Here is a 12,801-nt window from a genome sequence, read left to right on the forward strand (position 1 = left end):
TATTTATGGAGTTTTATACGTTTGCAGGGCAGCACAACGATGTAATGGTTGGTACTTTTGCAAAGTGATAAGGTCCCTGATTGATTTCTGTACAGAGCTTGCATGTTCGTCCTGTGCATGCTTGCTTCGAGTCTTTATTTTCCTCCCAGAGTCAAAAGACCTATGCTTGAAGTTAATTTATGACAATAAGCTGCATAAGCAGTGAACATGAACGTAGTTTAGCCTGCACACACATACACACCTGTACTGGCGACATGTCCAGGACGTACACAGGACACTAAGTAGAATAAAGTGGTATCGAGGATCGATGGATATGTGCAGGTTAGTATGATATCCTTCCAGACCCTCAAAACCCAAGAAAATTAGAAACAAAAGTTGTGTATGACCTTCTCCACTTCTTTCTGCGGTGCTCCCTCCTTCCTGAGCCGGTCCAGCTCCATACACTTAGTGTGGTAGCCCTCCTTCGACTTCTGAAGGTGACCGCTGTGAACCTGCAACGCCTGCACCGCCTCCACCGTCCCCACCATCTCCTCCTTCGTCTGAGTGACACAAAATAACACGCATGCAGAACTGTGTAAATCATCAAGGCTCTTAATACTTCAGGGGCAACCTCAGGGTGCCATGAAGGACAGGCCAGTAATTCGATTTTCAGTAGGTTAAATTGGATCAGGGTGACAGAGACTTGACGCAGGGCAATCCGATGAATAACACAACTTGGTTCATCGTGTCTGAAAAGAAAAGACATCAGCCTGCTGGGAGAGGGGTCGAATCTGTCCCTTCAGCGCAGACACGCACCTTGCGATGAATTTTGACCTGCTCGTCTCCGTACTTGTTGATGTCCCGGATGAGATCGTTCATTTTTTTCATCAGCTCCAGGTGGCAGAGGGCCAGTTTGTCTGAAGACACCCTGAACACATCCCACATGGGGGCAAAAGTCCTGCAAAACACACACGAGACCGCTCAGTTTTGATTTAGTTCAAAGTTTAACCTAATGTCACTCTGTGGACATGTCTTCAAAATGATAACCAAGACAATATGAAGAAAAACCTCTACAGACACAGAATGACACCTCTATTTTAGTAACCGCTACAAGTCTTGGGGAGAGTTTGAAGCGGGATATTCTGTGTGAAATGAACAGAGGCCTCTAGATTGACAAACAATATCAAACATTTAAACACAATTAAATATTTATTAAAGGGAGCCTCTTAATCTTCACACTGACCCACATCCCAAAATATCATAAAAAATAGATATTCCAATTTGTGAAAGATCAAAAAAGTCAAATAACTACCAATTAAACAGCATTAATAAACCCACCTTTGTATCAGAAAATTTAAATAATTAAAGAAAATGTATTGACAAACATCCAATCTAAGATAATTATTCCGGGAAATATTCCAAAATTGGTGCATTCAGCATTAAATTGTCCTACTTGCATAACTTCACACTGATAAAAGCAGAAAACACATTTTCTTCACTTGCTGTTGCCTTTTCATAAATGTGAAAGATGATGATGTCTTTAAGGATGAAAAATCGATCTATAGAAGTTTAATGCAGCCCGTCTACTTTCTGATCCAACTGACAAGCTACTGTAGATCAAACTGCTGCAAGGGTTTCTCTCTTTCTTCCTCGATACTTTATAAGTGATGGAACATCGTTATCATAATCATGATGTAGACGTATATGTTCGAAACCATATGGATCAAATGGCAGCATTGATCATAGATTATGATATCTGGTGAGGGTGGTTAGCACTCTCGCCTCACAGCGAGAAGGTCCTGGGCTCAAATACTGCCCGGGTGTCTTTCTATGTGGCATCTACATGTTCTTCTCATGTGTGCCTGGGTTTTGTGAGGTGGATTGGTGACGCTCAACGGTGTGAATGTGAGTGTGTGTGTTTGTTTGTCTCTCTGTGTTTCTCCCTGCGGTAGACTGGCGACCTGTCCAAGGTGAATCCTGCCCTCACACAAAGTTAGCTGGGATTGGCTCCAGCGCCCCGCGACCCTGAACAGGATAAGTGGGATAGAAGATGGATGGATGGATGGGTATCGGGTAATGCACTCCATATAACTCATGTGCACATAACACATATGACACTTTCAGAAAAGCTTACACTTTCTCCTGTGAGGCTGGACTTTTTGCTGAGCTGTTATACTCACCCCTGTGGGCTCCCATTGCTGGCCATTTTAGAGAGTTTGCTCATTGACTTGGAGTAAGTCTCCTCGATAGCAGCCCTGCAAATACAGACAAAGACACAAGTTCAAACCTGATGTTTTGTTATGTATTCTGAGTGATTTTGTGTTTTCATGCTTTATTTTCCACAATGTGGGGCCTGGTCTTTTTTTTTTTTAATGTCTTGTCATATGGTCCTGTGTCTGTCAAGTACATTTCTAGTTCTTGTCTTGTCATGTCAATGCCTTTAGTCTGTCGTGTCTATTACTCATATCAGATTATTGTATTTGAACATCCAGTTCGTTGTCTAGTTATACTCGGTTTTAATCTTGCCTGGTTTCATGTTCAATGTTTGCCTCAGTTCAGTTTTCTCTTTATTTCAGGTGTCTGGTTGCTCCGCCCTCTGTGAGACACATGTGATTGCTCGCTTTCCACCTGTGCCTTATCAGGACCTCACTCCTCCTGCCCTGTTATTATGTCTCTGTTGGTCTGTCTTTTGAACTCCTGCTGTGTGACCATCTGATAAACCCTGGTGTGTGTGCCTCCTATTATCTCTGACCTTGTACATTGCTGTTCTCTGCCAGTTCTTTATTGGATTAGTTTTGGGACACTTTTTTTTTTTTTTTGCGGTTTATGTTTGTCCACAAACTCAGGTGTGCTTTCTGTGTTTGTCCCTGAAACCTGACATAAAGGACCACGAAGAAGAGCTGAGTGTGAAATCTATTTTTATATGACGATGCACATACTGTATATGTACTGCAGGCACGTGTGAAAGAGGAATTGTTTGTTTGCTGAAGTCTCAGTCACCACCGGCGCAACCAGAAGACAGATGTAGTGTAACTGATATGCAAAGTCTCCTAAATAGCCTCCAGCCTCGTAAACATCATGTACTCCAATAACACTTTCACACAATGCCACTCCCTCTCCTAATTGCCTCATATGTTATGTTCTCTATCCAGCCTGAATACCCGGCACCAACCACCCGAGTCGGTGGCTGCAAGGTGAAGATTGATTTTTATTAGTCCTTAGTTAATGCTGCAAATAGCCACATATAAATGATAACTAGACCTGTTTCGCAAGGCCTACTGTAAAACTTTATTAACCGTCTGCGCAGGGACAAGAACACAATTTAATTTGCGGTAGTAGAGATGCTGATGTTGTGCTCTGTTATAAGTTTTTACATTGTGTATTTTTTGGGCCACACCGATTCTCATCGATTTGTGATTGGATTTTTTTGGTTGTTTTCACCATAAAAAGACTGTCTTTATAGAAGAAAAATAATAAAGTAAAATAAAGTGACCCTCATTCTAAATGTGCTGGGGAATGACAGTAGTTTAATCATCCACATACAGTCTGTCACAGACCAAGAAGAGAAAATGAAGGTATAAATGAGACTTTAAAACTTTGCTCAGTTTAAAGCTTGGATAAAGAAAAAAAAGTGACTACTTTTGAATAATTTACTGTCAAAGTGATTTTTTTTTTTTTTAATGGTAGGGCTTGTGATTTATCCGAAGTTCTTTCTTCTAGTTTCTATGTTAATGAGACTGTAAGTCAAGCTTCGCTTTGCTCCCATGAAGAAACAACTGATATAATTTAAAATTATGAATTAAAACTCTAGTCTATACAGTGTTGTCAGCATTTTCTCACACCCCTAATTGCATTTCTCTACTAGTCATGAAAAACAATGGTGCAGAGTTTTTGTTATCTTAAAATCACATGGGCAGATAACTAACAACTGGTGCATAATTTGGTTTTAAAGTCATAATGTCCTTATAAGCTTTGTAAGCTACTAATTTGTTAAACACCCACAGAGGGATCTCAGGTCTTGTTTACACGGCATTGCATCATTGTTGCATTTTCGTTTCGGGAAAACTTTTGCGTTTACACAGCAACGTTTTGAAAATGATGCATGTTTACATTGAAACGGCAGAAACACTGAAAACGATGTAGGTAACATGTTGGGCCACAAGTTGGCTATGTTGGTGGTTTTTGCAGCAAAACAACACACAGACGCACGCAGACAACAACAGCTATGAATATTAACACTGGTGAGTACAGGGACATTTGTATGAACGGAAGACAAAGTTGGTTTACTATTAATTGTCAAGTTAAAAAATCTACCACGATCCAGGAGAAAATAAACTGGGAGTCACGCCACTGTTTAGTCCGTCATTGTTGTTATTATCGATCTACTTATACATGTGCAAAATAACTATTTCCTATGGCCATGGTGCACATGTGCAGTAGCAGCATTTCAAAAAAGTCGCACTTCCACTGTCTCCATGCTTGTAATAGAAGCACACCAGACTATATTTGTTAGGTACACAACAGGAGTTAATGAAAGAAACAGGAAGCAGCATTCAAATTAGTTAATAGATTGTTTTGATACTGAATAAAACTCCTATTAAAAAAGTAAATTAGTACAAAACCTAAATTATGTGTAAGATCATTGACATAGCAAAAGTAGGATTCAAGATGTATGAATAAAAACATGAACTTATATAAGGGAAGCCTAAGTATCGAACATTTTTGTTCTACCAACTGAATTTTAACTTATTACACATAGGCACATCGCTATTTTATTCACCAGCGACTTGATTCAATTACAGATGTTTATGGTGTTTATTCCCTGTGTGTTGAAACAACTGGATGTTATATTTACACTCTCCATCTTCCTACTCCAACATGTGGATGTGCAGCGTGTCTTCCTTAAGGAGCAACATGGTGAAGCTGGTGAACGTGAGAAACCTTAAGAATGTTGCTGAAGAGTTGCTACTTTCCTTTAAGCAGAGCGTTTCATACTCTCTTAAATCAAATCGACCTCTTAGGCAGTGAGAGAGGAGAGAAGGGAAGAGCTGAAGATATTTATCAACACAATTGCCTTCCCTCTGTCCTGCAGGATCACACTATTTTCACCACAATGTCTCCGTTTCATTTCCTTACTGCTGATTTGTTGTCTGCTGCTGTCCAAGTAGATAAGTCAATTTCCCTCGAAGAGGAATGTGCACCGGCACTCTGAATCAATATCCAGATTATAGCACGGCTCTGACAGAGCAGTATGTGTGTGTTAACATTGAGCTTATGAGACCATGAACTCCTGTGGGAAACTCATTACTCCCCCCCCTCCGGCTAATCACAAATTAGAGCAACAAACTGACCAGTTTAGAGGACATGTGTATAACTGACCAGCACAATTACACACGGCGCAGTCATGCCTGTCAAGTCGCCGTTCTGATCGCTCTGCACATTTACTCACACAAAAAACAAACAATTCGTTTGGACAGAGACAAAACCAGGCTTTTCATGTCCAGCCAGCTAATGTTAATGTTCTCAGCAGAAATATTTCTGACAAATGTTATTCGAAGGATTTGCTAAGGATGGAGAACCGTGTGTTACGTCTTCCTGTATCCAGTCCTCCTGACGAATTAGCATACTCATAAAAACAAAAGCTTAACTCGATAAGACGTGTCTGTTGGTATTTCCTTTTGCTGTTTAGTTGCTGCTCCTTCACATTGTCATTTGATCAGAAATTAGTTTTGAACAACTGCGAGCGTCAAGATTACAGAGCATCTTGCTCCAAATAATGGAAGTAAATCAAACGCATGGCACTGACTCACACAGCACTGATAGCTCAGCTAATTTGTCACATTAACAAAACAATAACCGAGACATACAATTGAAAGTACAGTTACCCAACAAGGAACTCTTGGCGTTTAAGATGCAGTAACACACCTTACACCTTCTTAATTGTACATACAACATTGTGTGGAGGACAAAAAGCTGGGTTGCACCGTCAGTGAAATTCTGGAGGATCGTTGTCAATCAGAACTGCTTCACATTAATTGAGCAATTCATTCAACCCAGTTAATTAAACGATCATGTGTTCTGTAAGCACGCCTGATCTGTATCCTCGGGCTTGATGGGGTTTTTTTAAATTATGAAAACTGTGCTACTAAATAAAAAAAGATTCATCTGCGTATTTTTCAGTAGTTGTACGACATTTCTTCCACATTCAAAGTAGCATATCATAGTATTTTAAACAGCGCAGCCATCTGCGTGCAGTTTCTATCTGTCTCGGATGACAAGCAGGCAATTACACGGGGGTTCTAGTTGACAGAGGTTAGAAATCAGTGAGAGGGGTTCGCAGACCACAGCGTGAGATAATCCTCTGCCCGTGTCAGACAAGACGGACGTCTCATTATCCATGCACAATGAGACCGCTGCTACGACCTGCTAACAACCAATGCAGCAGAAACTGATGCAACAATCAAAGCGTCACCGGCGCTGCACCAGAACAAATGTTCACAAGTAGATAAAAATGTGGGCCACGCTTCTAGAGCAGGTGTCAAATGTGCAAATAATTTTTATCAGACTCATAGAAGACTTTGTTCGCTGTGTTGTTTTTTTATTTTGAGAAATTAACAACTAGTCCTGATTTGTCTCATTAGGAGTGGAGATCATGGCACATCACTGAGACAGAACTGAACAGCAGATGGCAGCAATGCTTGTAGCTGAGAGGTCAGCGCTAGTTATTGGTAGTTAAATAGCATTATCAACAAAGACATAAAATGAGGATGAGTTTGTGAAAACATGCATGATAAAGGGTGCAGGAATTTCTGCAGCCTGACAAGCGACAGGATTTCTGATTGCACTTTTGTTTTTCCTCAAAAAAATTTCATGTGCTTATTTTAGAGAAAGTGCATTAAATGTGAATAATTCGGGATGGTATTGGTTTTTTTCCTCAGTGCTGAAGGTAAGAGAAAACTTTAAAGTAGTTTTTATTAACAGGTTATTGTGTATTATCGGGTTTTTTTTCATTATATAATTTCAGGTCAGTCCAATTGAGATCACAGTGGGCAACTGAACTATCATGTTGTTGACACATCTGTTCTAGACAAACAGCTTGATTCAAATCATACGTTCAGAAAGTCATTTAAATAACATTAATTTTATTGTGGCAAGTTTTCAAAATTCATATTTCTCATACGCCGTTGCAATTTGAGTGTTCTGTTGGAAACTGGAGCTACAAGTGAGAGACTGATACGGACAGTAGATAAACACAAAGTTTAATCTCTTCTTTACACATTTAATTTATTTGCCAAACACAGAAATATCTTGAGTTTGACAGGCCTGCTGAGTTTAGTTACAGAAGCAAAGCACCGACTGTGGAGGAGGTGATTAGCTCAGATGATGAAACCCAGAGAAGTTAAATCCAGCAGCTGGCACATGTAAAACCAGACACATGTGTCCACTGCAGGCGCTCAGACATCATCCAAACACGGTGTTCAGACTTCCCAGATTGAGCATTTCAAAAGTATCATAGTAGTGAGGACAGGCGTCAGGGGTCAGAGTGGACCGAGCCCACTTAACCAGTTTTAGCAAAGTAACACATGTTTGACTGCTTCTGATGACAGCACTTTGAAAATGCAAAAATCACTGGCACCGTGTCAGACACGCCGAGAAAAACAAACTCCTGCACAATTCATTTATCATCTCCCAGCATTTCACTCCACCCTGGCACCGCCTTCTGGCTTCCTCTCCAAATATGCAGTACGAGTTGAGAAAGTAGATTTTGTCCACCAAAGCGCCATCGCTCGCGCCTCCTCCCACACGCATGTTCACAAATACACACAATCCTTACCTTTCTCTGACAAACTCGGCGAGCTCCTTGGTTGCCAGCTGGCCGTGCTTCATATTGTGGTAGAGCACGTCAAAGCCGGCATTCTTCTCCCCCTGTCAACACAAAAATGAAACAGACAAATGTCTCCCGTTAGGAGCAAATCAATAAACTACATACCAAGATTATTAGAATAACAATCAGCTGACACTTCAGCTTTAAGCTTGTCTGAGATGGAGTCATATTTGACACCTTGTTCCAGCAATTGTTCTCTTCTAGAGATGTAACCAGCTTCTGTTAATTTTTGTAAACAATTCAAAGACAAACTGCATAAAAAAAGTGAATACATCTATAAAATATTACCGTTGGCGATACCTACAATTGTGCACCAGGAACTAATAGACTAGATTAGTTCTGTGATGATAATCAAAAACACAAATGTGGGGTTACATTTAGAATATTAAAATTTTACTAATCTGACTTAAGTAATGACGACAGAAGCTTAAGGACCCGATACCTCATTTAATATTGCTGCAAAATGAGAAAGACTGAAAAATAACAAAGCCATAAAACTATGTACCCGACTTTCTCGATGCAAAAGCTGGTATTTTTATAGGTACAGTGTATACATTTTAAATGATGACAGTTTTGTGGATTAGATGGCAGCAGTTAGCAACTGTAGTGTCTCAGTCCAACTGTTTTGAAGTCTTATTAGAGGTTTGTCACTTTTTTTTTTAATTTAGACTGTATTGATCTGACTTGGTCTTTCCTTTGATTACGTTTTGTCACTTTTGTTTGAAAGTTGTGCTCGCATTTAGAAAACTGAACTGGGTGGATAAAAATTCATTTCCGACATTTTTTAAACACATCTCTGTACCTCCCAGGAACTTGTCTTTTGCTTTTGATCCTTTCAACACACCAACCCTAAGGGCTGACACGACTCACTCCTATCAAAACATTGGAAATTGAAAAAAGAAAAAGCAGCAACAATAAAACAAAAAACCCACCGCAAAACACGTTGTTGCTGTGACAGGCAGCCGAGCTGCTTTCACACAAACTAGATGACCAACTCACACCCATCACTGTTGTAATCACACAAGCATACACCTATCTCAGTTTAAGTCCTTGTAAGCCGGAAAACTGCCCGGCTGAGGCACTGCTGCTCTTGCAGCCTTCCCACATTTTTCAGCCAGGAGACGGTGGGGTTGTCAACGCACAGACACAGACAGCTGCTTGTCAGGACCTAAAAATACCCAACTGGAGGAGGACAAAGCAGGTCCCAGGTACCAGGGGAATGGCAGGAATGCCAAGGAAGGGGGCAGAAGTGACTCCACAGGCCCGACACAATGAGCATACTAAGTAAAATGCCATGCGCAAAGACCAAGTGCTTGCTGGACTATGACAAAGTTTAGCACTTGCCGACCACAAAGAGAAACAGCTGCTCTGAGAGACAGTTTGATGACATGGGACTGAACCGAAAACACAAGGCAACACTAATGCGTCACTGCTGACATCAACCCACGGCTGCCCCTTTCTCCAGCTTACAATTTATTCATAAAAGAGAGAAGAAACATCCACACAGGAAAAAAAAAACTACACCCTGAATCTGCAGTAAAGTGTGTGAATGTAGAATTATAGAAAGAAAAAAAAAAAAAGAAAGATTGCAGACCTAGAAGGGTGGAAATGCCGTTCATGGTTAGATCCTTTCCAGGAGCTTCAATCCAACAAACCAATTATTCAAAGAATACTCCATCAATTTATTACAAGACAATGCACTGTATATCTTTGAGTTTCGGAAGATGTCACATTGAGAGTTTACAACTTTTGATGGTGTTGTAAGTATTATACAAAACCTTCAGGAAACGATAATATGCATATAAATCTGCAGATGAATCGTTTGGTGGCTCAAATTTAATCTCACTCACGGTGTGTGTAATATAAAATAGCAGAATTCAGAAGGCAGCTCTTCTGCAAATACTTGAAAACATCAATGAAGTGTAACTAAATTAAAGTATGATCAATTTACTAGTTTCATTTTGAAAGTTATATCTGTTTATCCATTACTGTATTGAAGCACTTTTCCTCTTTCCTGCAGTGAATGTGAACTTTGTGAAAATCACCACATGAATGACAATGTACTACATTCGCAGGTACAGTTCTATTTCTCAGTGTGATTGATCCACAGGAGAGACTGTATGTTTTCTGCAAAAAAGAAAGAAAAAAAAATGCAGTTTATGCCTGCATGCATCAGTATCTGTAACCAGTATAAACACTTAGAGTCATATATTAGATACAGATAAAGAAAACCAAGTAGTGTGCATCCATAATACAAGCACAAATAAACAGCATGCTGTCATCTCATTGGCTGCAGATCACTGCAGATGTACAATGTTTAACTTCTAAAGATCATCACACAACCTAATTTTCTAAACTGCGGATGTTCCAGTTTAGCCTTGTCATACTGCAATAAAATGTGTCTCTGAAATAAAACAATGTTCTCCTTCTGAACAAATGACAGGAGTTCACATTATTACGACGCAGTTCAATGCTTCAACACAGTCTTTCTAACAGCAGCAAATGAGCCTTCTGCAGATCGTGTAGAGTTCCTTATTGTCAGAGATCTGCTCTGTCAGGCAGAGCAACCATTACTCTTCTGGAGGTTTTGTCCCTCCCTCACAGTTGGCAAACGCCTTTTGTCGAAACTCAACCCTCGCGTAGAAAGGTGAGATGTCGGTGTAAGCCTAGAGAACACACACACACACACGCACACACACACGCACACACACAGACGCACACACATACACCTGCCTCCTCCCAGCAAGACACAGCACCTGTCCTCCCTAAAAAGCAGGCTGGTCTGTCTCACACTGTTACAGAGCTGAAGAGGTTTTGTATGCAGGGGTTGATAATGCGAACAGGCACGAAAAAAACCTTAATGAAAACATGAAAAAGCAAATATGAACTTCACTCCAACGAGTGAAGCTTCTATGTCTTAACTTTTCCTGCCACCATAAAGATATTAGGAGACTCGTTGGGAACCAATATTTTCAGGGCTAACTCATTTAACCTCGCTCAGCAGTCAAGAAGTAAATAACGGGACTTGGTTTGTGACTTGTGGGCTTACAATTTGTCAGTAACAGGAGCTGAAACAATGCAGATATGACATCTTATCAGCTTGTGTAACACATTTTAGTCTGTAGTCTGCACGGATCCCTGGCTACTGTCAATGATACTACAGCTATTCGCTCACTGTCTCAATTACCTCCAAGCAAAGAAGCAGGAGCCAAGTGAAGCTGCTAATAACGCGGCAGAATAGTCATGAATGCCTAATTCACTTGCACTGTAACTACGAATAGCACCTCAGTGTGATTTTGTAACGTCTTGATGTTTTTGTCCCCCGTCTATGTCGTAAGTTAAATATGTAAAGCAACTACGAAATACATGATGTGTTCAGAGAAACAGACAGCAGCCAATGTTAAGTGACATATAATTTTACACAAACAAGGGGGAAAAAATGATTTGGACATAATAATGCATTTGTATAGTAGAGAACAACAATAACATGTTTAAGCAAACAAACCTAATAAGAGGAAAGTCTTTCTGCAACCATGAATTGGACGTGTAAACTTTTATGGAAACTTAAATGTAAATGCATTGCATCTGCTAAATACTGACAGAGAACACATGTTTGAAACTGGCAGGTGCAGCAAAAAAAAAATTACAAGAACATCATTGGTGTGACAGCAGCGACGAGTTCGTCTTGGCTGTAACTAATGCAAAGCTAGAACCGTGTGTGTTTAAGTGTGCAGGAACCCGATTTAGCGAGCTGATGAGAGACGACACTCGTAAACAGTGAACTATGCCAAGTGATCTTGATAATAAGTTTATGGAAGCAGACACGCCGACAGATTCCTTCAAGTGGAGTAATGTATTCCACGAACCTCCGGAAGAAAATCCTTCACATCTGATATATGCAAACCCCCCTTTTCTCTTCCCCTCTTGCAGATCTCTTTTTCATCAATTAAGTTGACCATTTTGGTCACGCATGACAAAGTCCATTACCATGACAATGAGGCGGACGATGGGAAAGGTGACGGAAGGAGCCGAGGGGGGAGGTTTATGGGGAGGTATAAAATCTCTATGTCGACAACTTTCACATGAAAGCTCAAGACTTCGTGAACCAATAGGGGCTCTGGGGGATTAACTGAAATGTGTTAAGGGGGACTGTGTTGCGGGGAAATTTTCAGTTATTTCCTGAGATGACATCAGTATTTTTCTTGGAGAAAAAAATGTCCAGGTCATTAAACATTTTTAGGTCTGAAAAACGAATAAACGGATCATCATCTTCAGACCTTATGATTAAAAAAAACAAAAAAAGAACATGTTGGAACAAACCAGCAGCAGATACTTAACTTAAAAAAAAAAAACAACTAAAAAAATCATTTATGCCTCTAAAGCATAGTAAATACCAAGAGACCATAAAAGGTCCTCAAGGGTCAACATTTAAGTTCAGCTTGGGGTCAGATCTGCTGATTGGTGGTGAAACACTGCAGTATGGAGACACATGCCTCCTATTTATCACATACTTTGTTGTCGTTTTGGTTCTCAGGTCATCGTTTTAAATGATTTACAGGCAATTATGATTATATGTTCAAATAAATAATCACAACAATCGTATTTTATGTTTAAAATGAGGTTTTTTTTCACATTAATTTTCTCTGAAAGCAAACTGAATGACGTCTAAAAGAAGTGATGGCATGGAGAGAGTCACCTTAGCTACTCTTTGGGTAGGGGTACACTGTAGATAGATAGATATATAAAAAAGCACCAAAGGCAGTCTTTTTCGAACACTGCCTTCATAATTTCCAATGTGACACTCATGATGCTCTCAAGGCTCTGAGAAACAGTTTAAAAAAAAAAAAAAAAAAAAAAAAAAAAAAAAAAAAAAGCAAGTTGGCCTCCTCCTGAGGAGCAGCAGCTACATGTGCCTCTACAGTGATCACATCAAAATA

At 40.0% G+C, this 12,801-nt stretch overlaps 1 protein-coding gene across 2 annotated transcripts in view; it reads right to left on the bottom strand.

Moving 5' to 3' along the window:
- fcho1 (FCH and mu domain containing endocytic adaptor 1) overlaps nt 1-12,801 on the bottom strand; it is a 61,480-nt gene that overhangs the window by 24,397 nt on the left and 24,282 nt on the right. For both annotated transcript variants that reach the window (XM_080473844.1, XM_080473845.1), the window contains exons 3-6: nt 7,814-7,905; nt 2,160-2,234; nt 796-937; nt 387-539 (exon numbers count right to left, since the gene is read on the bottom strand). In XM_080473844.1, coding sequence (XP_080329970.1) covers nt 387-539; nt 796-937; nt 2,160-2,234; nt 7,814-7,905 — 462 coding nt within the window. The remainder of the gene's footprint in view (nt 1-386; nt 540-795; nt 938-2,159; nt 2,235-7,813; nt 7,906-12,801) is intronic.

The sequence above is a fragment of the Lipophrys pholis genome (genome assembly GCF_963383615.2).
Source record: "Lipophrys pholis genome assembly, chromosome: 10".
In the NCBI taxonomy this organism is placed as follows: Eukaryota; Metazoa; Chordata; class Actinopteri; order Blenniiformes; family Blenniidae; genus Lipophrys; species Lipophrys pholis.